Here is a 27,780-nt window from a genome sequence, read left to right as displayed (position 1 = left end):
TCCATTTACAGTCCTGGATCTGTTTGTGAAAGCGTTTAAATGCGCCTGAAATAACCTCTTGGCAGACCTGGAGTCTGTGGAAGGGCGGGCCCCAGAGTCTGTGGAAGGGGCGGTCCCAGAGTCTGTGAAAGGGGGCGGTCCCAGAGTCTGTGGAAGGGGGCGGTGCCAGAGTCTGTGGAAGGGGGCGGTCCCAGAGTCTGTGAAAGGGGGCGGTCCCAGAGTCTGTGGAAGGGGGCGGTCCCAGAGTCTGTGAAAGGGGGCGGTCCCAGAGTCTGTGAAAGGGGGCGGTCCCAGAGTCTGTGGAAGGGGGCGGTCCCAGAGTCTGTGAAAGGGGGCGGTCCCAGAGTCTGTGAAAGGGGCGGTCCCAGAGTCTGTGAAAGGGGGCGGTCCCAGAGTCTGTGGAAGGGGGCGGTCCCACAGTCTGTGGAAGGGGGCGGTCCCAGAGTCTGTGAAAGGGGCGGTCCCACAGTCTGTGGAAGGGGCGGTCCCACAGTCTGTGGAAGGGGGCGGTCCCAGAGTCTGTGAAAGGGGCGGTCCCAGAGTCTGTGAAAGGGGGCGGTCCCAGAGTCTGTGAAAGGGGCGGTCCCAGAGTCTGTGAAAGGGGGCGGTCCCAGAGTCTGTGAAAGGGGCGGTCCCACAGTCTGTGGAAGGGGCGGTCCCAGAATCTGTGGAAGGGGCGGTCCCAGAGTCTGTGGAAGGGGCGGTCCCAGAGTCTGTGAAAGGGGGCGGTCCCAGAGTCTGTGAAAGGGGTGGTCCCACAGTCTGTGAAAGGGGGCGGTTCCAGAGTCTGTGAAAGGGGGCATGCCCTGTATATTAAATATGTAAAGTGTGCACATGGGAGGAGAATATCCATTGACTTTTTTTGATTCATCAGGCTCATGTGATTTGGCTAACCAGTGATCTATAGGTAATTCACTCCATATTCATATTTATACATTCCCCACTGAGATACACACACGTATGCACACACACACACACACTCTCTCTCACACACACACACACACACACTCTCTCTCACACACACACACGCACTTGGGAAGGCAGGGAATCGGGCTCTTCTGACCGTGTGTAAAAGTAGGAGATCCCGTGCGGCTGCAGATAGTCTGAAGCTCTATTGCAGACTGGGGTGAAACAGCAGCTCTCTGCAGCACAGAGATACCACAGGCACAATGGAGTCCAGGAAGGGTCACTGGGGGAAAGGTCAGGGGTCACCGTGGCTGTAATCAGCACTGTGCAGTGCGAGCATGTACTTGAAGTTATCCGTTTATTTGGACTTGTGTTTATATGTGCCTTTTTGTGTGTGTGTGTGCGTGCGAGTTTGGTTTGTGTGTGTGCGCGTGTGATGTGTGTGCGTGCGTGTGTGCGTGCGCACGTGTGATTTGTGTACATGCATGCGTGTTGTGTATGTGTGTGCATGCGTGTGTGAGTGTGTGTGTGTGTGTGTGTGTTTGCATGTGTGCCTGCTTGCGTGCGTTCGTGTGTGTGCATGCCTGCGTGCGTGTGTGTGTGTATGTGTGTGCATGCGTGTGTGTATGTGTGTGCATGCGTGTGTTTGTGTGTGCGTGCCTGCGTGTGTTTGTGTGTGCGTGCCTGCGTGTGTTTGTGTGTGTTTGTGTGTGCATGCGTGTGTGTGTGTGTGTGCCTGCGTGTGTTTGTGTGTGCGTGCCTGCGTGTGTTTGTGAAGGGGATTTCCCCAAACACGTGTGCCTTGCTGCTGCAGCGTGGTACTGCCTGCGTCCCTTCCTCCTTCATGCATTATTTGTTCTGATTGCCCCCCTGCTCCCCCCCTTCATGCACCCCTCTCACCTAATGGATCTTCTTCAGTCGTATCACGTGATATTTGAGCAGTGCAGTGCTGGCCGTTATTTGGAGAATAACTGCTTTGGAAGCAGTGCTGCTGTATTGGGCTGTATGGTGAAGCAGTGCTGCTGTATTTGGGCTGTATGGTGAAGCAGTGCTGCTGTATTGGGCTGTATGGTGATGCAGCGCTGCTGTATTGGGCTGTATGGTGAAGCAGTGCTGCTGTATTGGGCTGTATGGTGAAGCAGTGCTGCTGTATTGGGCTGTACGGTGATGCAGTGCTGCTGTATTGGGCTGTACGGTGATGCAGTGCTGCTGTATTGGGCTGTATGGTGATGCAGCGCTGCTGTATTGGGCTGTACGGTGATGCAGTGCTGCTGTATTGGGCTGTACGGTGATGCAGCGCTGCTGTATTGGGCTGTATGGTGAAGCAGTGCTGCTGTATTGGGCTGTATGGTGATGCAGCGCTGCTGTATTGGGCTGTATGGTGAAGCAGTGCTGCTGTATTGGGCTGTATGGTGAAGCAGTGCTGCTGTATTGGGCTGTACGGTGATGCAGTGTTGCTGTATTGGGCTGTACGGTGATGCAGTGCTGCTGTATTGGGCTGTATGGTGATGCAGCGCTGCTGTATTGGGCTGTACGGTGATGCAGTGCTGCTGTATTGGGCTGTACGGTGATGCAGCGCTGCTGTATTGGGCTGTATGGTGAAGCAGTGCTGCTGTATTGGGCTGTATGGTGAAGCAGTGCTGCTGTATTGGGCTGTATGGTGATGCAGTGCTGCTGTATGGTGTAGCAGTGCTGCTGTATTGGGCTGTACGGTGAAGCAGTGCTGCTGTATGGTGAAGCAGTGCTGCTGTATTGGGCTGTACGGTGAAGCAGTGCTGCTGTATGGTGAAGCAGTGCTGCTGTATTGGGCTGTACGGTGAAGCAGTGCTGCTGTATTGGGCTGTATGGTGAAGCAGTGCTGCTGTATTGGGCTGTATGGTGTAGCAGTGCTGCTGTATGGTGAGGCAGTGCTGCTGTATTGGGCTGTATGGTGATGCAGTGCTGCTGTATTTGGGCTGTACGGTGAAGCAGTGCTGCTGTATTTGGGCTGTATGGTGAAGCAGTGCTGCTGTATTTGGGCTGTATGGTGAAGCAGTGCTGCTGTATTTGGGCTGTATGGTGAAGCAGTGCTGCTGTATTTGGGCTGTATGGTGATGCAGTGCTGCTGTATTTGGGCTGTATGGTGATGCAGTGCTGCTGTATGGTGAAGCAGTGCTGCTGTATTGGGCTGTACGGTGAAGCAGTGCTGCTGTATGGTGAAGCAGTGCTGCTGTATTGGGCTGTATGGTGAAGCAGTCCTGCTGTATTAGGCTGTATGGTGAAGCAGTGCTGCTGTATTTGGGCTGTACGGTGATGCAGTGCTGCTGTATTGGGCTGTATGGTGATGCAGTGCTGCTGTATTGGGCTGTATGGTGTAGCAGTGCTGCTGTATTGGGCTGTATGGTGTAGCAGTGCTGCTGTATGGTGAAGCAGTGCTGCTGTATTTGGGCTGTACGGTGAAGCAGTGCTGCTGTATTTGGGCTGTATGGTGATGCAGTGCTGCTGTATGGTGAGGCAGTGCTGCTGTATTGCGCTGTATGGTGAAGCAGCGCTGCTGTATTGGGCTGTATGGTGAAGCAGTGCTGCTGTATTGGGCTGTATGGTGAAGCACTGCTGCTGTATTTGGGCTGTATGGTGAGGCAGTGCTGCTGTATGGTGAAGCAGTGCTGCTGTATTGGGCTGTACGGTGAAGCAGTGCTGCTGTATTGGGCTGTACGGTGATGCAGTGCTGCTGTATTGGGCTGTATGGTGAAGCAGTGCTGCTGTATTTGGGCTGTATGGTGAAGCAGTGCTGCTGTATTGGGCTGAAGCAGCGCTGCTGTATTGGGCTGTACAGTGAAGCAGTGCTGCTGTATTGGGCTGTACAGTTCGCCAGGCCGCATGAGATGTCTCCCGTTGCTCTGCTGGGCTCAGTGCACCCCTGTGGGCGTGCTCCAGCATTCCTAAACACCAGCTGCCAATCAGAGCCGCGTCGCAGCGGAACGAGAGCTGGTGGGGCGGGGGCTTCGGAAGAGCGGCGCTCCGAAGGGTGGACGGCGGCCCCACCGACCCCCCCGTCTCCATGGTGACGGCTGGGACGTGTGGGGCAGACATCTTTAAGAGCCCGCCCCGCCCTGCTCTGCTCTGGGAGGTGTGGGGCAGACATCTTTAAGAGCCCGCCCCGCCCTGCTCTGCTCTGGGAGGTGTGGGGCAGACATCTTTAAGAGCCCGCCCTGCTCTGCTCTGGGAGGTGTGGGGCAGACATCTTTAAGAGCCCGCCCTGCTCTGCTCTGGGACGTGTGGGGCAGACATCTTTAAGAGCCCGCCCTGCTCTGCTCTGGGAGGTGTGGGGCAGACATCTTTAAGAGCCCGTCCTGCTCTGCTCTGGGAGGTGTGGGGTAGACATCTTTAAGAGCCCGTCCTGCTCTGGGAGGTGTGGGGCAGACATCTTTGGTGACGGCAGTGCGATCCCCTCAGCTGACTCCCCTATCTGTCCGCGCGCGGCCGCCCCGCCAAAACACAAGCTTCCGGAACACGAAGCTCGCGGTACTCCTGCACATCCTTCTTCTCTTTAAAAAAAAATAAAGCTCATTAATTTCAGTTTGCTTCTCAGACACAAAAAAGCCGGCCAACACACACACTACATTACATTACATTACAGGCATTTAGCAGACGCTCTTATCCAGAGCGCCGTACAACAAGTGCATTAGTTCAAGGTGCAGAGGTGCAAAAGAAACACACTAGAGTGAAGTAAAGATCGTAGTGCCGGAAGTGACCACATAGATCAGGACTCTGGGGACACCAGGACGCAACCCTGTAGAGTAACCTGTTCAGCAAACAAACAATCCTGCCAAGTACAAACTAGCACTGGAATCACATTTGCCTGATCGGAATCAGACAAAAACAATCCTGCCAAACGCTCCCAATAAAGTAATTATCCGGATAATTTTAATAATCGTAATTTAACCAAACTGAAACGCCGGCGACGCGGGAGGGTGTTTTTGCGTGGCGGCGTTGTCGTTGTCGTGTGGTGAGATGCCCCTTTTATTGACAGATTTACGGCCACGCCCCGCTGTTCCGAATGTGTCCTCGTCTCTCGTCTGATTGGTTTTCACCTCCTTGCCCTTGAGCCCGGATGGGCTCTGAATTAGGCCGGACTCGTCCGGAGGTCTGCTCCATCCTCGGCGAACAGCTGCTGTCAGCAGCCCGCCCTGCTCTGGGAGGTGTGGGGCAGACATCTTTAAGAGCCCGTCCTGCTCTGGGAGGTGTGGGGCAGACATCTTTAAGAGCCCGCCCTGCTCTGGGAGGTGTGGGGCAGACATCTTTAAGAGCCCGCCCTGCTCTGCTCTGGGAGGTGTGGGGTAGACATCTTTAAGAGCCCGCCCTGCTCTGCTCTGGGAGGTGTGGGGCAGACATCTTTAAGAGCCCGCCCTGCTCTGGGAGGTGTGGGGCAGACATCTTTAAGAGCCCGCCCTGCTCTGCTCTGGGAGGTGTGGGGCAGACATCTTTAAGAGCCCGTCCCGCTCTGCTCTGGGACGTGTGGGGTAGACATCTTTAAGAGCCCGTCCTGCTCTGGGAGGTGTGGGACAGACATCTTTAAGAGCCCGCCCTGCTCTGCTCTGGGACGTGTGGGGCAGACATCTTTAAGAGCCCGCCCTGCTCTGCTCTGGGAGGTGTGGGACAGACATCTTTAAGAGCCCGTCCTGCTCTGGGAGGTGTGGGGCAGACATCTTTAAGAGCCCGCCCTGCTCTGCTCTGGGACGTGTGGGGCAGACATCTTTAAGAGCCCGTCCTGCTCTGGGAGGTGTGGGGCAGACATCTTTAAGAGCCCGCCCTGCTCTGCTCTGGGAGGTGTGGGGCAGACATCTTTAAGAGCCCGCCCTGCTCTGCTCTGGGAGGTGTGGGGCAGACATCTTTAAGAGCCCGTCCTGCTCTGGGACGTGTGGGGCAGACATCTTTAAGAGCCCGCCCTGCTCTGCTCTGGGAGGTGTGGGGCAGACATCTTTAAGAGCCCGCCCTGCTCTGGGAGGTGTGGGGCAGACATCTTTAAGAGCCCGCCCAGCTCTGCTCTGGGAGGTGTGGGGCAGACATCTTTAAGAGCCCGCCCCGCCCTGCTCTGCTCTGGGAGGTGTGGGGCAGACATCTTTAAGAGCCCGCCCTGCTCTGCTCTGGGAGGTGTGGGGCAGACATCTTTAAGAGCCCGCCCTGCTCTGGGAGGTGTGGGGTAGACATCTTTAAGAGCCCGCCCTGCTCTGCTCTGGGAGGTGTGGGGCAGACATCTTTAAGAGCCCGCCCTGCTCTGCTCTGGGAGGTGTGGGGCAGACATCTTTAAGAGCCCGTCCCGCCCTGCCCTGCTCTGGGAGGTGTGGGGCAGACATCTTTAAGAGCCCGCCCTGCTCTGGGAGGTGTGGGGCAGACATCTTTAAGAGCCCGCCCTGCTCTGGGAGGTGTGGGGCAGACATCTTTAAGAGCCCGCCCTGCTCTGCTCTGGGAGGTGTGGGGCAGACATCTTTAAGAGCCCGTCCTGCTCTGGGACGTGTGGGGCAGACATCTTTAAGAGCCCGCCCTGCTCTGCTCTGGGAGGTGTGGGGCAGACATCTTTAAGAGCCCGTCCTGCTCTGGGACGTGTGGGGCAGACATCTTTAAGAGCCCGCCCTGCTCTGCTCTGGGAGGTGTGGGGCAGACATCTTTAAGAGCCCGTCCTGCTCTGGGACGTGTGGGGCAGACATCTTTAAGAGCCCGCCCCGCCCTGCTCTGCTCTGGGAGGTGTGGGGCAGACATCTTTAAGAGCCCGCCCCGCCCTGCTCTGCTCTGGGAGGTGTGGGGCAGACATCTTTAAGAGCCCGCCCTGCTCTGCTCTGGGAGGTGTGGGGCAGACATCTTTAAGAGCCCGCCCTGCTCTGCTCTGGGACGTGTGGGGCAGACATCTTTAAGAGCCCGCCCTGCTCTGCTCTGGGAGGTGTGGGGCAGACATCTTTAAGAGCCCGTCCTGCTCTGCTCTGGGAGGTGTGGGGTAGACATCTTTAAGAGCCCGTCCTGCTCTGGGAGGTGTGGGGCAGACATCTTTAAGAGCCCGTCCTGCTCTGGGAGGTGTGGGGCAGACATCTTTAAGAGCCCGCCCTGCTCTGGGAGGTGTGGGGCAGACATCTTTAAGAGCCCGTCCTGCTCTGGGACGTGTGGGGCAGACATCTTTAAGAGCCCGCCCTGCTCTGCTCTGGGACGTGTGGGGCAGACATCTTTAAGAGCCCGCCCTGCTCTGCTCTGGGAGGTGTGGGGCAGACATCTTTAAGAGCCCGCCCCGCCCTGCTCTGCTTTGGGAGGTGTGGGGTAGACATCTTTAAGAGCCCGCCCTGCTCTGCTCTGGGAGGTGTGGGGCAGACATCTTTAAGAGCCCGCCCTGCTCTGCTCTGGGACGTGTGGGGCAGACATCTTTAAGAGCCCGCCCTGCTCTGCTCTGGGAGGTGTTGGGCAGACATCTTTAAGAGCCCGTCTTGCCCTGCCCTGCTCTGGGAGGTGTGGGGTAGACATCTTTAAGAGCCCGTCCTGCTCTGGGAGGTGTGGGGCAGACATCTTTAAGAGCCCGTCCTGCTCTGGGAGGTGTGGGGCAGACATCTTTAAGAGCCCGCCCTGCTCTGGGAGGTGTGGGGCAGACATCTTTAAGAGCCCGTCCTGCTCTGGGACGTGTGGGGCAGACATCTTTAAGAGCCCGCCCTGCTCTGCTCTGGGACGTGGGGCAGACATCTTTAAGAGCCCGCCCTGCTCTGCTCTGGGAGGTGTGGGGCAGACATCTTTAAGAGCCCGCCCCGCCCTGCTCTGCTTTGGGAGGTGTGGGGTAGACATCTTTAAGAGCCCGTCCCGCTCTGCTCTGGGAGGTGTGGGGTAGACATCTTTAAGAGCCCGTCCTGCTCTGGGAGGTGTGGGGCAGACATCTTTAAGAGCCCACCCCGCCCTGCTCTGCTCTGGGACGTGTGGGGCAGACATCTTTAAGAGCCCGTCCTGCTCTGGGACGTGTGGGGCAGACATCTTTAAGAGCCCGCCCTGCTCTGCTCTGGGAGGTGTGGGGCAGACATCTTTAAGAGCCCGCCCTGCTCCCTGCATTATTCATGCGCCATCAAACCCCCGAGCGCAGGCCAAGCCGGAGCCCCACTCCGCCTGGACTTCCCCTTTCCCATCATGCCTCTGTAATGAGGTTAAGTGCGGAGGCTGCGGTGAAGTGGCCTCTCATGTGGAGCGATGACACCTCACCCCCCCCCCCCCACCCCCCCCACCCCCCCCTCCGCTGAGGGGCACTTCATAGTGGTCCCTTCACGTGCACCAGCTAGGCCGTGTCCGTCTCTGTGCGGCGACGTAGCGCAGACAACTGCACCACCCCGCTGCCGCTGCTCCATCCGCGGGCAGCTCAGTCACTGCCTGCACAGATTCGTCAGAGTCGTTCGTTCTGTCTCCAGCGGTGTGAACGAGGTCGCACCTGCGCCGTCTTGCAGCTCGCTTTGTTTTTTATTTTTACTTTTTTTGTCCCATTTCCTGGTGTCCCGCTGCGTCCTGGTTTAGAAAGGTGCAGTACAGGTGGGCTCCCGAACTCAAACGGAGCAGCCAGCTGTTCTGGAGTTTTGAAAGGTGAGCGTGGTTGTCACGTGTGTTCTCTCCCCCCCCCCCCCCACCACCCCGCAGGCCAGTTCCAGTAAAGCCGCCGGGGCCTCCGCAGGCACAGGAAGTTCGGCCCCCGCCCAGGGCGACCTGGACCTGTTCACCGAGACCAGCGGCAAGGCCGAAGACTCGGCCAAGAAGCTCCTCTCCAAGGACTCCATCCTCTCCCTCTACAGCACCAGCAGCATGCCCCCGCAGCCTGCCCCCGGTACTGCACGCCCTCCGAGCCCCCCCACACACCCAGCATCCCACAATGCATCACTGATCCACAGATATCTGTCTGCGTGCCCGTTCCATGCGTCCGGCTCTCCTGATGTTCCTGGACTAGAACAGTGAAGCACATTTAAAGGTTTAAATCCTTATAAAGCATGCAGGTTTGGGAAGCCCCCCCCCCTTTCTGTTGGGTTGGGGGTGGAGTCAGGAAGTGATGGACACGCCGCCCCCGTTAACGGAGGTGTCAGTAACCGAGGCCCTGCCGCGGCCGAACGTTTGGACACCGCTGAACGAGACTTCAGTCCGCCCGCGGTCTACGCCTTCGATGTCCCACTTAGGATGCTTTTCCCAAGTACAAAAACTGAAAAAATTTTTAAGTGCTCTCGCTTATAGATTTTCTTTTCTGTCTGGGTTTGCAGTCTTCTTAACCTTTTTTCAACTTTCAGTTTTTTTTAGATTTTTGTTACTTTTTTGGCTGTTTGCTCCCGCACCATTGCAGAGTTGCTCCTGAATAGCGAGCACGTTGGCGTTTTTGACGGGCGTGCTCCCGAAGAGCGAGCACGTTGGCGTTTTTGACGGGCGTGCTCCCGAAGAGCGAGCACGTTGGCGTTTTTGACGGGCGTGCTCCCGAAGAGCGGGGACGTTGGCGTTTTTGACGGGCGTGCTCCCGAAGAGCGAGCACGTTGGCGTTTTTGACGGGCGTGCTCCCGAATAGCGAGCACGTTGGCGTTTTTGACGGGCGTGCTCCCGAAGAGCGGGGACGTTGGCGTTTTTGACGGCTGTGCGTTTGTGTGTGTGTGTGTGTGTGTTTGTCCTCTCTCCCCCGGCAGCCATGTTCATGGGCCCGTCCCAGATGCAGTTCCCCTCCCAGCCGGGCCCCGGGTACCAGGGCTTCCCGGGCATGGGCGCGCCCGCCCCCCCCACCACCATGATGGGCACGGTGCTGGGCCAGAGCGGGCCGGGCATGGGGCAGAACGCCGGGATGGTGGTCGGCATGACGATGCCCAACGGCTTCATGGGGGCGGCGCCGGCGGGGGTGATGGGCCTGGCCCCCGGGGTGATGGGGGCGCAGGGGGGCGCTGTGCCCGCTGGAGTGGTGCCCCCCCAGAACATGTACGCCATGCCAGCTGGGCAGCAGGCACAGTGGAACATGAGTCAGGTACAGTATGAATCTCATCAGTAGTATCACAGGCGCTACTGTAATATAACATACACTACTGTAATATCACACACACTACTGCAATATCACAGGCACTACTGTAATATCACACACACTACTGTAATATCACAGGCACTAGTGTAATATAACATACACTACTGTAATATCACACACACTACTGTAATATCACACTCACTACTGTAATATCACAGGCGCTACTGTAATATAACATACACTACTGTAATATCACACACACTACTGTAATATCACACACACTACTGTAATATCACAGGCGCTACTGTAATATAACATACACTACTGTAATATCACACACACTACTGCAATATCACAGGCACTACTGTAATATCACACACACTACTGTAATATCACAGGCACTAGTGTAATATAACATACACTACTGTAATATCACAGGCCACTACTGTAATATCACAGGCACTACTGTAATATAACATACACTACTGTAATATCACACTCACTACTGCAATATCACAGGCACTACTGTAATATCACACACACTACTGTAATATCACAGGCACTAGTGTAATATAACATACACTACTGTAATATCACACACACTACTGTAATATCACAGGCACTACTGTAATATCACACACACTACTGTAATATCACACACACTACTGTAATATCACACTCACTACTGTAATATCACAGGCGCTACTGTAATATAACATACACTACTGTAATATCACACACACTACTGTAATATCACAATCACTACTGTAATATCACAGGCGCTACTGTAATATAACATACACTACTGTAATATCACACACACTACTGTAATATCACAGGCACTACTGTAATATCACACACACTACTGTAATATCACAGGCGCTACTGTAATATCACAGGCACTACTGTAATATCACATACACTACTGTAATGTCACAGGGACTACTGTAATATCACACACGCTACTGTAATATCACAGGCACTAGTGTAATATAACATACACTACTGTAATATCACAGGCCACTACTGTAATATCACAGGCACTACTGTAATATAACATACACTACTGTAATATCACACTCACTACTGCAATATCACAGGCACTACTGTAATATCACACACACTACTGTAATATCACAGGCACTAGTGTAATATAACATACACTACTGTAATATCACACACACTACTGTAATATCACAGGCACTACTGTAATATCACACACACTACTGTAATATCACACACACTACTGTAATGTCACAGGCACTACTGTAATATCACACACACTACTGTAATATCACAGGCACTACTGTAATATCACAGGCACTAGTGTAATATAACATACACTACTGTAATATCACAGACACTACTGTAATATCACAGACACTATGTAATATCACATACACTACTGTAATATCACAGACACTACTGTAATATCACAGGCACTAGTGTAATATAACATACACTACTGTAATATCACAGGCACTACTGTAATATCACACACACTACTGTAATATCACAGGCACTACTGTAATATAACATACACTACTGTAATATCACAGGCACTACTGTAATATCACACACACTACTGTAATATCACAGGCACTACTGTAATATCACAGGCACTACTGTAATATCACAGGCACTACTGTAATATCACACACACTACTGTAATATCACAGGCACTACTGTAATATCACACACACTACTGTAATATCACAGGCACTACTGTAATATCACAGGCACCTCTGTCCTTTATCACGTATGCTGTATAATTCGGTTCAACTCATGAACTGAATTTTCAATATAATTGTTCTGTTATGGTGAGAGCCAGTGAGAATGTCCTGCACCTTTACTGGACCGAGCCCTCAGTGACCGTGAGGCGTGCACGTGGGCGGGGCTTCCCCGGTCCCACCCGCGCTCTGTTATCGTAGCTGGTAGCAGAGCTCAGACAGCAGGAGGTTAATTGCTTATCATGAGTCAGTCGAATGCACTTTGGGTCCGGCTGTTTTACTGAAACATCTCGTCCCGCCGTTCGAACGCACGAACGGCGGTTACAGAGCGGTAGTGACTCTAAAGAGCCCCCCCCCCCCCCGTGCCCCTAAAGAGCCCCCCCCCCCGTGCCCCTAAAGAGCCCCGTGCTCGCTGGTCTGTCAGCCGGATTACCTGGGCCCTATCGGCCGTCTCCCGGTGATGAGAGTGGGGAGTTGTTGGTCCCGGTGCTCTATCTCAGGGAGGAGGAGCTGAGCTGGGCTGTGAATCACCCTCACACTGATGCCCCGATTGCCCGATAGCAGAGTCCTGCCCCAGAGCTCTGCCCTAGAGTCCTGCCCTGATAGCAGAGTCCTGCCCCAGAGCTCTGCCCCAGAGTCCTGCCTCAGAGTCCTGCCCCAGAGCTCTGCCTCAGAGTCCTGCCCCAATAGCAGAGTCCTGCCCCCCCGCCCCCACGCTCGAGCAGGGAGCCAGGCTGGGGGGGAGGGTAAGGTAGAGCCTGTGTGGAGAGGGGGATTGTGGGAAGTGCGCAGACAGCTCGCTAACGCAGAGCCTGTGTGGAGAGGGGGATTGTGGGAAATGGGCAGACAGCTCGCTAACAGAGCCTGTGTGGAGAGGAGGATTGTGGGAAATGCGCAGACAGCTTGCTAACGCAGAGCCTGTGTGGAGAGGGGGATTGTGGGAAAATGTCACGGAGGGGTGGGCGGGGCCAGCTGGGGGTGAATACTGCCGTCCGTGGTAGCACCAGTGTGGGACTGTGATTCCTCCTCAGACCTCGATCAGGACCGGGTCCTGCCTGTGTTTGGGCTCGTTCCCCAGGTTCACCTTCTCCGTGCGAGTGTGCCACACCAGGACCTGGAAGAGAGAGAGAGGAGCGTGCGCTGAGAAAAGGATGTTTCTCTCTTTCTCTCGCTCTCTCCCCCCCACCCTCCTTCTCTTACTCTCCCCTTTTTCTCTTCCCCCGCTTCTGACTTCTTTTGCTCTGCCTGTCTTCCCATTCTCCGTCTCTCACTCCCTCTCTCTCGGTCTCTCACTCTCCCTCTCTCACTCCCTCTCTCTCAAATTCAAATTCAAAATGCTTTATTGGCATGACATATTTTTAGATGCATATTGCAAAGGTGCTAATCAATCAGAATAACAACACTAATGATGACAGGAATAACAACATTAAATATGAGGATAAACATAATAGACATAAAAATGTATATTAGTATATAATACATTCTAATACTGTAACTAAAAGACACAAAAATACATTATATAATTAAAAACATACATGTGTATATTAGTTAGGGGTCAGTGTTCTCTTCAGTGTAGTGTGAGTGAGTGAGTTTGTGTGTGAGTGTCAATGAGTGAATGAGTGAGTGAGTGAGTGATTTTGTGAGTGAGTGAGTGAGTGAGTGAGTGAGACGTGGTTAGGAAAGGGGGGGTTGGAGGAAGAGGAGTGGAGTTTGCTTGGAGGCTGGTGTTATGCACTCCCTGTTTGTATGCTGACGGGGAACGGGTGGTCAGGGGGAGCAGCAGATCGGCGATAATGAGCAGGAGCTGCTGGGAGATGAGCGTGTAACCAACCCTGCGCCTCAGACTCCCCCCCCCCCCCCCTCGCTCTCCCTTTTCTGTCTTCACCCTGCTCTCTCTCTCTCTCAGCTCTAACTTAAACAGACACTGATGAGCTTAGCAAGCGGTACTCCTTGCTGCACTGTATTCTGGGAGTGGGCCGCATATGAGCTGAAAATATCTCCAGTTCCGGTGCCACAGAGGCTGGCTGAGGCCTCCGTATGGTGCAGGTGAACCTTTCAGCAAGAAGAACTTCCTGATTTTTCTGGTCAGACGCCATGACGAATTCCTGCTCCGCTTCAGCGAGAAGTCCGACGTTCATCCGAGATCTCCGCTCATTTATTAGGACTGCAGAATTGATTGCTTTTAAACCATCAGTCCTTTCATTGATAAGCTGTCTTAAACCGTGAGCTGGGTTTCAGTTCTGTGTGTTTTGCATTGCAGAGCATTAGCTAATTAACTTCACATCTTCATTAGGTCCTGCCACCTGATTAGCACTGCAAGTGTAGCAGCAGCCAAACTCTCAGACTGTTTGTGGAGCTTGTGTTTGGCTCAGAGCTTGTGTTTGGCTCAGAGTGATTTGGGCAGTAATTCAGCTGAATGTTCACAGTGCTAATTGTCTTTTCTGATATTAATCTTGTGTGCTTGAGCGCTGTGCTGCTCACAGCAATGTCTGCCGCCACAGGAAGGAGGAGTGACCACAGGAAGCAGGAAGTTGTTAGAGGCGGGACTGACTCAGGAAGCAGGAAGTTGTTAAAGGCGGGACTGACTTAGGAAGCAGGAAGTGGTTAGAGGCAGGATTGACTCAGGAAGTGGCTAGAAGTGGGACTGACTCAGGAAGCAGGAAGTTGTTAGAGGCGGGACTGACTCAGGAAGCAGGAAATGGTTAGAGGCGGGACTGACTCAGGAAGCAGGAAGTGGTTAGAGGCAGGACTGACTCAGGAAGCAGGAAGTGGTTAGAGGCAGGACTGACTCAGGAAGCAGGAAGTGGTTGGAGGCGGGACTGACACAGGAAGTGTTTAGAGGCAGGACTGACTCAGGAAGCAGGAAGTGGTTAGAGGTGGGACTGACACAGGAAGCAGGAAGGGGTTAGAGGCGGGACTGACTCAGGAAGCAGGAAGTGGTTGGAGGCGGGACTGACACAGGAAACCGGAAGGGGTTAGAGGCAGGACTAACACAGGAAGCAGGAAGTGGTTAGAGGTGGGAAGTGGTTGGAGGCGGGACTGACTCAGGAAGTGGTTAGAGGCGGGACTGACCCGGGTGCAGTTGTGGGCCTTGGGCTCCAGCTGCTCCACGCGGGTGATCTGCTTGAGGAAGTCGGACTCCTGCATGCCAGGCTGGGACCCCCTGCGCTTGAACAGGGCCCTGGGGCTCCGCAGGACCACCTGCAGGTTTACTGCGAAGCCTGGAGGAGACACAACCGCAGGGCTCAACTTCAGCACCCTGTCTGAGCCCCCAGCGCCTTTCACTGTGCTCAGCCCGTCAGCTAGTCCCATACTGCAATCCTACTGCATGATGTCTGTTGCTCCCATAATGCAATTTGATGTTTAAGACAGAAATGATTCATTATCCTAATGCAAGGGAATACCTTTCGTTTACAGAAAAATAAAATTACCTCATTCTAATTGCCACTTTTTTCACCTACCCAGTTTGGAAGTGGCAGCTGTGCTTCGGGAGTGACCGGTGTGCTATTTGCACCTGCACAATGACTGCCTACCCAGCCAAAACATTGACACTGGAGCCCTGTGCACCTCAAGCCTTTAATCTTCAACCCGCTCGCTGTTTTCTGGGATGCCTCCATTGTGTATAAACTCTTAGAGCTGGAAGCGTTATGGGCTCCTTCCAGGGGAACTGCGGAGAAATAAAAACGTATCCAAGCTGCAGAGGCAGCTCGCTCCTCGCGGTGGCTCGGCTCTCCCTGGATCACATTAAACCGGGTTAGCTTTCAGCGCTCCACACAAACACCATTACCCTGCGTGGGTTTATAAGGCCCTGGAACGGCTCCCGGCCCGTAATTCGGTTAGGCTGCAGTCGCCGTTTTGATGATGGCGTCGAAGGAGACGCTAGCTGCTCTCGGAGATGCGCGTGCGATCCTCGCTTAATCGCGCGCCACGCCACGGCTCTTGAGCACAGATGACGCAGGTGACGCAAATGTACTGTTCCGCCTAATCAGTTCAGTCTCCGCGCATCTGAATAAAATGGGTTGTTACTAACCCCGAGCAGTTCTAAAGTTCTTTTTTTAAGTCAAACCACTTATATTTCCTCTGATATATTGCGTTTTACTTTTTAAAAAAAATTATTATTACTTTTAATTCAAAGGCTCATCAGAAAGCACCCGGGGTAATTTGCACTAAAAGCTTTCGAGTAGCGAAGGCACTCGAATCCCTCTTCAAGTGAGCGCCGTGCTCCCTCTGAAGGCCAGGCTGATCGCTGTGTTTTTCTGGAGAGCGCACCGGCGGAGCCGAGCGGCGAGAAGAGCGCAGAGAGAATACTAACTCGTCCCATTGTCTCCTGCTCTTCAGCCACAGCGAATCTAACAGAGCCGAGACTTTGAAGAAAATAAATAATATATCGCAGGCAGAGCCGTCGCTCTTTAATCGCGACATGAATAGTGATTACGCTTCCGAGCCGCAGTCCGGTTTAAATGCACCTGTGTCCAGATCCCTTGGCCCTGTAATATCTGCCCATGGCTTGTCCTATCATTCCTATGCCGACGACACGCAACTCTTTCTCTCCTTCTCCCCATCGGACACACAGGTCCCCGCCCGCATCTCCGCTTGCCTGAGGGACATACAGAGCTGGATGGACAATCACCACCTGAAGCTCAACCCGGAAAAGACGGAGCTAATCTTTATTCCTGCTCTATCCTCTCCCCTCCTCAACTTTTCCATTTCCTTAGGGGACACCGTAGTGACATCATCACCCTGCGCCAAGAATCTCGGAGTGATGATGGACAACAGGCTGTCCCTCTCCAACAACATTGCAGCAGTAACCCGGGCATGCAGATTTTTCCTATACAACATCCGCAGAATCCGCCCCTTTCTCACCACCTACTCAACCCAGCTCCTGGTCCAAGCAATGGTTCTATCCCGCCTGGACTACTGCAACTCTCTTCTGGCTGGACTACCGGCATCTGCCACCAGACCCCTGCAGCTCATCCAGAATGCTGCGGCTCGTCTGGTCTTCAACCTCCCCAGACACTCCCACGTAACTCCCCTGCTCACTACCCTCCACTGGCTGCCTGTTATAGCTCGCATCAAATTCAAAACATTGGTTCTAGCATACCAGGCAGTCAAGGGATCAGCCCCAGCATACCTTCACAAGATTTTCAAACCCTACATGCCAACCAGATCCCTCCGTTCTGCTACCTCAGGACGCCTAGCACCTCCCCCTCTTCGCACCTGCACTTCCAGAACACGTCTCCTGTCTGTTCTGGCCCCACGATGGTGGAATGACCTCCCTGTGGAGGTCAGAACAGCTGAGACTGTGACCCATTTCAAACGACGACTGAAGACCCACCTCTTCAGGCTGCACCTCTCCCCATCCCTCCCTTCCCCCCCTGTAAATGACTAAACTTAGGGGTGTAACTAGGCAGCTGTTTAATAGGTGACTTAGTTGATGCGCCAGTCTTAACGACTACTTGTATTTTTATTTATTTTTATTTTTCCATAGATTGCGTTGTTGCCGTTCTCGTTGTTAGTGTTAATCAGTTTAACCACCAGGGTCCAAGTTGAACTATGCGGTTGTTCCCTGTACTTGGACCGGTACTTCTCTCTAGGGGTTTCGTCATACTTGTTCCTGGTTATGGTTATACACTTTGTTGTACGTCGCTCTGGATAAGAGCGTCTGCCAAATGCCTGTAATGTAATGTAATGTAATGTAATGTGTCCGAGAGTGACTCGCGAGCACGTGCTGTCCGGCAAAACTTTTAAGGATAGCGAGCAGCCCGTCCCGATGATATCTCGGCGCTGATGTAATGCTGGGAACGGTGAACGCGAACAGTGAGGACTGTGTGGTCGGGCTTCTAAAGGCTGACCGCGTGCGGCGCTGGAGCGGGCTGTGGGAACGGAATGTCCGAGACGAGCCGTGACACTCAGTGACACTCCGTGACACGCTGTTTTGTGTTACGGCACTCCCTCTCCCCCGTCCCTGCACTGACACGCACCGTTTAAAGGCGTGTCGGACTTCCGGGCTTCGGTGACGTCTGAACGCGCGACCAGCTCACAGACTCTACTCATTGCCTGACACGTCTGAGTAAGTGAGAGGTGCAGAGTGGTACTGTAGCCGGGGAATAAAGAAAGATCAAATCATCAGTGATTTACGCGTACACCCCCACCCTCTCCTCCTGGGCGTTTGTGTCCTGAGACATTTTTGGACAAACCCTCGGCTGAAGGAATTCGGTTCATCTGCTGTCCCCAGACCTGGGGTTCTTTCAGCCAAGTAGTGATAGTTGTGGTGTTTTCACTTCTCACCAAAATTAGTTTTTATCCCAAGAATAATCACTATTTTATGATTGTGATACACTATTTTTCTATATTCATCTTATACGCTATTTCAAAGAATATTTGATTAGAACAGGCCATTAAATCCACCTAGACTCGTCATTCACCTTTTATCATGAGTATCTGCCACTGTGTCACGCCTGGGCTATTCAGTACATTCGTGACTCTGTGCAAAGAGAGAATACCAGCGCAAAAACTCTGCGAGAGAGACCCCACTCATGAATGTTTTTGCGGCATCGTGACTGCGGTATGATTAATTTAACCATTTTAACCTATGCTGTTTGTACATGAATATGATTCTATCAGAATGGAAAAGTGGCAAAATGTGCCAAATTAATGTGAGCGCAGCACATAGCAGAACCGTCCTGTACATGACGGGCCAGACCTCACTGAGGTTCTCCCACTGTCCGCCGCTGCTCACAAGGAGATGTTTCTGTTCTTTTTTCTTTTCTTCTTATGGGTCTCCTTCCGTGACGTGAACTTATCTCATTACGGAGCTGGTTATCATCCTCGTGCCTTATGAGAGAAAACGGTCTTGTGGGCGGAGCCTTTGTCAGGTTCCGCCCCCCAGTGAACCCATCTGGATGCAGTGCGGGAGCTTCTTCGTAAAGCTGTCACAACAGACTGCAATTTTCTGTCGAGCTGCGAAAATTCGCCTGCGTAATTTACTGTGCCCCGTGCTCCTTGCCACCGGCTACATGAACCGCGAGCTAACCCCGAGCCAAGGCTTAAAATATGTACAGCAGAGAAGTTAAATACTTCCTTGATTCCTTACAATGAGGATAATAAAATGAGAAATCCAGTGTAATTCTGAAGCTCAAAATAAAGCCTTTTCCCACGGTGCAGAATTCCCACAGGGTCTTACATTGTTATTCTCACAAAAATATTAATAAAACACATTTCCACATTGTTATTATTTAGCCGGCGAACAGAGGATTAGCAATACAATTTTAAAACATGAAACTGACTTACTGTTTAATTTCCTTAATTTAACATTTTATTACGGAGACAAAGATATAATCGTGTTTCCGGCTGGACACAGAAAATCGCTTATAATTGGGTAAAAGACACGTGGATGTTGCTTCCTCCGTCTCTGATACACAAATGCGCAAGCATCTGTGCTCTCAGGCCAGACGTCATACTAAGAATGACTTTCACGCGCATGCTGCCGATGGCTGACCTGGCTCACCGATAAGGGCCTTACCTGCCATGTCGGTGGCGAAAGGTCGGTCCGGCCTCCAGCCTGTGTACCAGCCCACCACTCTGCCATTCTCCACCAGGGGGCGCTCGTAGCGGCGCCCTCCCACCAGCCCCACTGGCCACACAGACACCTGCCGAGTGGACCGCATCTGCCAAGACACCAATCGCAGCGTTTGAGGTCCAGGGTTTCCTAATTAATGCAGGGTGGTGTGTGGTTAGAAAGTAATCGCAGAGCGTGCAGATCAAACGCACTACATGGCCTGTGGTGCCTGTCCTTCTAAACCCGAATTATTTTCAACAGGGTAAAATATCAAATAGCAGCCCCCATCCTATTTTGATGCAATAGCTTCGCCGTTTTATGAAATGCAAGTCCATCCTGGACACGTTGCAATACAGGTGGTGGAAGAAAATGACAGCCAACGGAATTAAATGAAGCGGAATAGCGATGTTGACGGAAGGTAATGGTGCTATGTTCGATGAGGATGCGAAGGCAGGCAGTAGCGGCGTTTCACGGAGACGCTGATCCATCCGAATGCGCTGGACGTCCGGCGGCCGCGTGCCGATCTCCCGACGCTGCGCTCTGGAGTATTCCCTTTGAGCCGCCGTCCCTCCGGTCTGCGGCTGTATTACCATCAAACGCTCAACTTCCCTCCTCTCATTCAGACACGCAGAAATTCTCCATATTGCTTCCTGTGTAATGGAAAATTGCTGGCTGAGAAGGAATAAAAGGAGAAGCCATGTTGAGCTCTCGTGACAGTTTGTTTCCCGCGGGTAGAGTTCACGGTGATATTCTGATGCAAGCTGATATTGAATATGCTTAGGCTTGGAGTAAATCGCAGAGGGGGGCTTAATATCACGTTTTCTGTTTTATTCTGTATTACATTTATTTTTAAAGAAATAAATATACTACATCAATCAATTGGTGACTGCCTTACAGGTATCCTTATAGGTATTGAAAATATCGGAGCTGGGGTGCCTTTGGACTTATGAATGTTTTAACTATAACAGCCCATGTGCGGGTCTCTCTCTCTCTCTCTCTTTTTTTTTTTTTTTTTTTAGCCAAGCCCAAAAACGTGAAAGATGAAGTAATTTAGATACACTACAGAAATTCAATTACAGGGTTGCATGTTTTCCTTCATTGATGAAATCATTCTTTATGCTTCGCATTAAAATGTGTACTCTGGCTATTACTCATTTCTCAGTTCTGTTTTAATCAAGCACTTCCTTTGAAAAAGCAAACATTCCACGCGCGTGATGCCCTAACGCGGCTGCTTTTACCGCACAGTTCGGCTCCCTCGTCTCTCAGTCTCGCGGGTGGACTGTGCTGAGCCTTGAGTTGGTCCACTGGCCTTCATAAAAGCCAGGTCCCCGAGCGGTGTCAAGGGACTATGTCCTGCTGTGATTCTGTCGAGTTATCAGAGCTGTCCCATTTACTCAGTTTTTCACGAAATTATCCCCCTCAGCAGCGTATTAATTGCTAATGCCTAGGAAACCTGTGACACCAGAACATGAATGCGTGGCGTATTTGAACCTCAGCATGGGCTCGTGGTTGTACCGGCTCTTTCGGCCTGGGGGATTTGAATGGTGGTGGTGGTGGTGGTGGTGGCGGCTATGATGCTGATGATCACGACGATGAGAAAGAGTTCTTCATTATGTCGTCCCATGGGGGAAACATGACCAAATTGCAAGGACAAACATTGATTGAAATGGGCTTTGAAGTCGCGATGCCGTTTATATTTTGAGCCAGAGCGCGTGCCGCTGAGCGAACGTCCCTGCTTAGTGGCTCAGCCAGGTAGTTTCCTTCCAGTGAGTCAACATGCGACAGTTTCCTTCCGTACGACATGGCTCAGTGTTTACAGAGAAAATGGGGGAAGGTCTAGATGGACTAACCTCATTAATGCACATGAATGGGTTTATTGACGTAATTCAGAGACAGGAAATCACTTCAAATGAATATTTCAAAGACATTTTCAATAGCACCGAGGCCTCACCTCTGCACATCGTACAGTTAAGTTTTTCAACTCATTATTGGATGGGGCAGTCTAAAGCCCGAGTCCGTCTGCTTTCGCAGTGAATAAGCGTGCATTTTGTAGCCTCGTCGAAAATCCTTCTATGACAAACCTATATCGATTATCATAAGCTTACTGGAGAGTGGCTGTGACCTTTGCGACAACAGGCTCGCTTTCGATCCACAATTAAATGTCATGGAAGTGACCTCGCTCTCGTTCAAAGCGCAAAATTAACGTTAAGATTTATCTACATTTTTGGTCTTAAAATTCTACTTTATTATTGGCAGCCTTAAAGTTGTTTTATTATTATTATTATCATTATTATTATTATTATTATCAACAACAACAATAATAATAATAATACTATTAACAATATGCCAGTAAACTTCTGTAATTCATTTATTGCAGCGGGACTTCATTCAAGACAATTATTGTGATTCATTTGTGCGTAAGATAGCAGCAGTATGTTCTGTTGGTTTTGCCTCGTGAGGTGAACCACACGCACGATACCGAATGGAAGTGGGTGCGCGCTTCTTGGGATTAAAGAGTGATGTATGGACGAGACAGCTCATTGAGTTTTTATCCCCCGTCCATCCACTTCATCCATCTTTGTGTATCACACATCTCTAAACACAGTCTTGCGTTCGATTCACCTTCTATCCCTGGGCAAAGATCCAATTAATACATGAACGTGCTCTAGTGTAACTGGAGAATCGATAGGGGTTACACTTTTATAATACAATCTGTGAGATATTATGGTTATGCATATCAAATGAACTGGACGAAACACAGGTCAAACGGATGCAAAGCATGCATAGGCTATACCTCTTCGAACAACTCCAAACTGTACGTGTTGTCATCATCTGCGAAGAACACCACCCCGGAGTCAGTCCGCGTGCGGTGCGTCCGCAGCCACCCCAGGGCGGCGTTCCTCTGCTCTGTCGCGCGGGGCATCCCGGACCGCTTATATCTGCGCGGTGTGAGGATGTGCAGGTGAGTGTACGGCAGTCCGGAGCGAGCGAGGAAGCGCGACACCAGCTCCGTGCGCGTGTTCGAGTCCTCAACCACCATCCAGTGGAACCGTGGCACCTGGCGAAAGGTGTTGGAGAGCCGAGTGAGCTCCGCTTTTTGAACCGCTCTGCTGTACGTGGGGGTGATGGCATAAATGACCGGCAGAGCAGTGCGATTATTCCCCGTCCGGGGTGTCCGGTCCAGTCGCTGAGGATTCCCCAACCGGGAGAGGTAGAAGTGTGCAGTGCTTCGGACAGAAGTCCTCTTGGTATCTATGTCAATCATGATAATAACGATCAACACCCAGGGCAAGAGAATGAAAAGGCGACTGTAGAACAGAGATTTCATGATGCAAAAGTTGATCGCCGTTCAAAATTAGGCTAAATGAAAACATTAATTCATTGCCTTGACTCGCTGTTCATTCTACATCGTCGGTTGCATATCATGGAGAGCTATGATCTTCCCATATAATCATTCACTGACGAAATTTTGCTAGATATAACCATCTAGTCTGCAGTCTGGATTCGAGAAATGTCTCGGCTTTCTTTTTCCTATTTTTTCCCAGTCAAGCTATATGGAAGCTCTCAGCTCCATCCGTGCACAGTCCAAAGTTTCTCTGTCGTGGTAATCAAAACACAGCGACTCCTGGATCCTGCCTGCACTGCTCACCGCCACAGACCCTCCACTTAATACGGCGAGGAAAACGACGTTTCATCGCTCTCAAGTGAAACGACGACCGAAATCGCATGAAATTGCAAACAACAGGTAAGTCAAAGCCGGTTGTCTTCGTCCTATATATTTCCTTAAAACATCCATACAAAATATGTTAGCACAACGAATAGCCTAATTTGTATTTTAAATGATCCGTATCATCGTATAGGCTACGCTTGATCCTGTACACCCTCTTGTAATGAGAGGAAATATTTCCGAATTTGCCAGAATACTTGTATTATAAGCAGTTCGCGTCGTTGCGGAACGGTTCGGAGCGGTTCGGAGGCTGAGGAGCTAGCCTATACAGCACTGAGAAGATCGTCTTTGTTATGCTGCCACCTATGAACGTCAGTGTCCACTGAGACTTCAGAGAGAAGCTTCGCCGTATCCACCAGCAGTGTCCTCGAGAGAGAGAGAGAGAGAGAGAGAGAGAGAGAGAGAGAGAGAGAGAGAGAGAGAGAGCGATGCGCACCGCAGTATACTGACATCTAACGTATTTCGTAAAGCTTTGGTATCTGAAATCATGATTTATTATTGTCAGCAGCATAGCTTTTACACGAGGATTTTATTTTGAACTCACTGGCGTTTAAAATTGATTTCGAATGCTTAAAGAACACAACATTATTTATATTACATCTGACATAAAGTGCAACCATATGATATGGTCCATATCATAGACTATGCGCTTTAATTGTGACGAAATTATGGTTTTCCTGGGTAAATTATATTAGTATTATGTCATCGGTTTAAATGGGCAGAAACCTGATTAAATCCGTAAGAACGGCTTGAAAACATGATAACCCACATCGCCTAAAGGCCACACTATCTGTATGTGCGATGCCGCCCTGTTTTTTTAATTTTATTTTTTTATAAAAGCTGACTGTACCTGTTTCTAATCTCTTACACTTTACTGATCCCTGATTGATTGAGCTTTAAATCAAAACTTTTCGCAGTGCAATTGATATTGAATCGTCCGATTCAGTCACTGCGTGATTGTCAGATATTGCCAGAGAATTTATTTGATTCAAAGGTTTGCTGGTGTTAGTTCGGGATGTGTAGTCACTGTCAAATAGATTATTGTAATTTTTTATTTTATTTTTCAGATGTAATCTTCAAGGTAAGCCGCACAGAACAAGACGTTTCACAGAGAGAGATTGTGAGCCTGAGGTTTTAGTCAATATTACTTTTTTGGGTTACAGCAAGCACAGGGCACATTCATTTTTTTTTAAAATCAATAAAATAATGATGGTAAGCTTGGTGAATGCAATATTAGAGAGACTATAATATGTAATTTGTTAAAGACCCAGCTGACTAGCACAACATAGAATTAACCAGTGGAATCAATGACCTGCTCACTAATTAAAGTCAAGATTTTCAATTGTCCATCATACAAAATGTTACTGCAAGTCCAGTTCCCTTTATTATTAATTGCCACAATACAGTAAACTGGGTTGCCAAAACAGAAATGAAGAACTTCGCTCATTTAATTTGAACCTTTATTAATACAGGCAAATCACATTGAGACACTGGGTCTCTTTTTCAATGGAGCCCTGATGACAAAAGAAAAAACAATCTAACAGACAAAAGCTAAAGGTTCCAATAGATAAAATGAATATGTGCCAAATATTTGTGAACCATTTTAACTAATAATAATAATAATAATAATAATACAATAAAATAAATAAAAACAATGAAACACTTCAATTCAGTCAGAACATTTACATTCAAAGGTAGCCAGTTCCTTGATCAGGGTCCTGAATTGGCCCATGGTTTAATGAGCTTTAATGCACACTGTATCTCATTCCAGGCATGAGGAGCACTATATCTAAATGTACTTTTACCCAGTTCAGAGTAGACCCATGGCACCTGGAGAATCAACCAGTCCTGAGAACGAGTCTGATAGGTTCCAACTCTCCATTCAATAAGAGATAAAATATAGGGAGGTAGCTTTTGGAGAAGTGCTTTATATAAAAAACAAGAACCTGTGTTGATCTCTTCTCTGAGACAGGGAGGCCCAGCCCACCTTCTGATACAGAACACAATGGTGGTGAGTATGGTAGCTATCTCCAGTGATGGAGGGCCGAATAATAGACTTTAAAGTGGAAGCAGCAGTGTGTTTATGTATTAAATCTTGGCAATCAAGCACTGAAAGGAATGTTGACTCAACAATCCTCCTCCTACTGTCAAACGAGAAACAAGATCTATTTCTGTAAAGGAAACCCATAGTTTTTAAATTAATTTATTAATATGGGTCTTAAAAGTCAGGCACCCATCAATCCAAATACCCAGATATTTATAGGGCACCATTGAGTGTGCACATCTGTAGCTCAATCTGTCCCTTTAGTTCTGGTAAATAACATGTATTTAGTTTTGTCTGATTTAAAACTAGTTTTATGTGCCCCCTCTGTCCATCTCCAGCAAACCTGAAGCAAATTCTTGTCGGCTGCAAGACAAGCCTTACACAAGGCCGTTACACCTGGCGGCACACCCGCTGGAGAGCAGAGGGACAACCATCAACACCCTGCCTCCTCTGTAAAGGTGTACTGTAGATAGATAAAGGTGTAATGTTGATGGATAAAGGTGTAGTAAAAATGGATAAAGGTGTGGTGTAGGTGGATAAAGGTATAGAATAGACGGATAAAGGTGTGGTGTAGATGGATAAAGGTGTGGTGTAGTGTAGATGGATAAAGGTGTAGTATAGATGGGTAAAGGTATGGTGTAGATGGATAAAGGTGTAGTATAGGTGGATTAAGGTGTGGTGTAGATGGATAAAGGTGTGGTGTAGATAGATAAAGGTGTGGTGTAGATGGATAAAGGTGTAGTATAGGTGGATTAAGGTGTGGTGTAGATGGATAAAGGTGTGGTGTAGATGGATAAAGGTTTAGTGTAGGTGGATTAAGGTGTGGTGTAGATGGATAAAGGTGTGGTGTAGATGGATAAAGGTGTAGTATAGGTGGATTAAGGTGTGGTGTAGATGGATAAAGGTGTGGTGTAGATAGATAAAGGTGTGGTGTAGATTGATAAAGGTAAGGTGTAGGTGGATAAAGGTGTGGTGTAGATGGATAAAGCTGTGGTGTAGATGGATAAAGGTGTAGCTTAGATGGATAAAGGTGTAGTGTAGTTGGATAAAGGTGTAGTGTAGCTGGATAAAGGTGTGGTGTAGATGGATAAAGGTGTAGTTTAGATGGATTAAGGTGTAGTGTAGATGAATAAAGGTGTAGTGTAGATTGATAAAGGTGTAGTTTAGATGGATAAAGGGATGGTGTAGATGGATAAAGGTGTAGTGTAGCTGGATAAAGGTGTGGTGTAGGTGGATAAAGGTGTGGTGTAGATGGATAAAGATGTAGTGTAGATGGATAAAGGTGTAGTGTAGATTGATAAAGATGTAGTGTAGATGGATAAAGGTGTGGTGTAGTGTAGCTGGATAAAGGTGTGGTGTAGATGGATAAAGGTGTGGTGTAGTTGGATAAAGGTGTGGTGTAGATGGATAAAGGTGTAGTGTAGATGGATAAAGGTGTAGCTTAGATGGATAAAGGTGTGGTGTAGTTGAATAAAGATGTAGTGTAGATGGATAAAGGTGTAGTGTAGATGGATAAAGGTGTAGCTTAGATGTATAAAGGTTGTGGTGTAGTTGGATAAAGATGTAGTGTAAATGGATAAAGGTGTAGTGTAGATGGATAAAGGTGTAGTGTAGCTGGATAAAGGTGTAGTATGGATAAAGATGTAGTGTAGATGGATAAAGGTGTAGCATGGATGATAAAGGAGTAGTATAGATGGATAAAGGTGTAGTGTATATGGATAATGGTGTGGTGTTGATAGATAAAGGTGTAGTGTAGATGGATAAAAGTGTGGTGTAGATGGATAAAGGTGTAGTATAGATGGATAAAGGTGTAGTGTAGATGGATGATGGTGTGGTGTTGATGGATAAAGGTGTGGTGTAGATGGATAAAGGTGTAGTGTAGATGGATAAAGGTGTGCTGTAGATGGATAAAGGTGTGGTGTAGGTGGATAAAGGTGCAGTATAGATGGATAAAGGTGTAGTGTAGATGGATAAAGGTGTGGTGTAGATGGATAAAGGTGTAGTATAGATGGATAATGGTGTGGTGTAGCTGGATAAAGGTGTAGTATGGATGGATAAAGGTGTAGTATAGATGGATAAAGGTGTAGTGTAGATGGATAAAGGTGTAGTGTAGATGGATAAAGGTGTAGTATAGATGGATAAAGGTGTGGTGTAGATGGATAAAGGTGTAGTGTAGATGGATAAAAGTTTGGTGTAGATGGATAAAGGTGTGGTGTAGATGGATAAAGGTGTAGTATAGATGGATAAAGGTGTAGTATAGATGGATAAAGGTGTGGTGTAGATGGATAAAGGTGTAGTGTAGATGTATAAAGGTGTGGTGTAGATGGATAAAGGTGTGGTGTTGATGGATAACGGTGTAGTGTAGATGGATAAAGGTGTAGTGTAGATGGATAAAGGTGTAGTTTAGATGAATAAAGATGTAGTGTAGGTGCACTCTAAAGGAGGAAGGTGAGGTATCACCACCTGAGGCACTGCTGTTTCTACAGAAAAATCTCCCCTTGCAGCACTGCCTTTCAGTGATGCCAATGGGGAAAAACACTCAAATTGGCATAGCCCTTTAAAACACTGCTGAACTCAAGTAGCTGAGGGTTTGATTCAATACACATCAACTCAGACAATTTAGATCTATGCAAAAAAGGAAATTAGGTATTCCATTTGTAAACAACATTTGCATAGAAATGACTTTCAGTTTCTATTTTATAGAGCAACCTAGAATTGTTCCAATACATTTTTGCTGTGTAACACAACTGATTCAGGTTAGCAGCTGATAACCTGGAGCCTCTGTTTTCCTGTGGCACTTTCAATCGAGCTTTCTGCTCACATCAGAGGCTTCATTCTTGGGAT

General features: G+C 49.7%; 2 protein-coding genes across 3 annotated transcripts in view; one reads left to right on the top strand and one right to left on the bottom strand.

Annotated features, from left to right (window-relative positions):
- smap1 (small ArfGAP 1) overlaps positions 1–9,922 on the top strand; it is an 89,134-nt gene extending 79,212 nt beyond the window's left edge. For both annotated transcript variants that reach the window (XM_064316995.1, XM_064316994.1), the window contains 2 exons: positions 8,536–8,719; positions 9,555–9,922. In XM_064316995.1, the coding sequence (XP_064173065.1) occupies positions 8,536–8,719; positions 9,555–9,907 (537 nt within the window). In that variant the 3' untranslated portion in view covers positions 9,908–9,922. The remainder of the gene's footprint in view (positions 1–8,535; positions 8,720–9,554) is intronic.
- Positions 9,923–12,542: 2,620 nt separating this feature from the next.
- Positions 12,543–23,271, bottom strand: b3gat2 (beta-1,3-glucuronyltransferase 2 (glucuronosyltransferase S)). The gene is made up of 4 exons (XM_064317570.1): positions 21,960–23,271; positions 19,130–19,274; positions 14,680–14,828; positions 12,543–12,721 (listed from the first exon to the last, which is right to left on the bottom strand). Exons 1-4 carry the CDS (start codon positions 22,491–22,493, stop codon positions 12,635–12,637), a joined length of 915 nt encoding a protein of 304 aa, XP_064173640.1. The 5' UTR covers positions 22,494–23,271; the 3' UTR covers positions 12,543–12,634.
- Positions 23,272–27,780: the final 4,509 nt, after the last annotated feature.

Source organism: Anguilla rostrata, chromosome 18 (assembly GCF_018555375.3).
Source record: "Anguilla rostrata isolate EN2019 chromosome 18, ASM1855537v3, whole genome shotgun sequence".
NCBI lineage: Eukaryota > Metazoa > Chordata > Actinopteri > Anguilliformes > Anguillidae > Anguilla > Anguilla rostrata.
The sequence above is the reverse complement of the archived record's forward strand: the minus strand, read 5'-3'. Positions and strand labels throughout refer to the sequence as shown.

Excerpts from the sequence above, each read along its gene's own strand:
- b3gat2 (XM_064317570.1), bottom strand. The coding sequence starts at position 22,493 with ATGAAATCTCTGTTCTACAGTCGCCTTTTCATTCTCTTGCCCTGGGTG. Across the intron at positions 19,275-21,959 it reads GTTTGGAGTTGTTCGAAGAG|ATGCGGTCCACTCGGCAGGT; the intron begins GTATAGCCTATG and ends GTGTCTTGGCAG. Across the intron at positions 12,722-14,679 it reads AGGCCCACAACTGCACCCGG|GTCCTGGTGTGGCACACTCG; the intron begins GTCAGTCCCGCC and ends TCTCTCTTCCAG.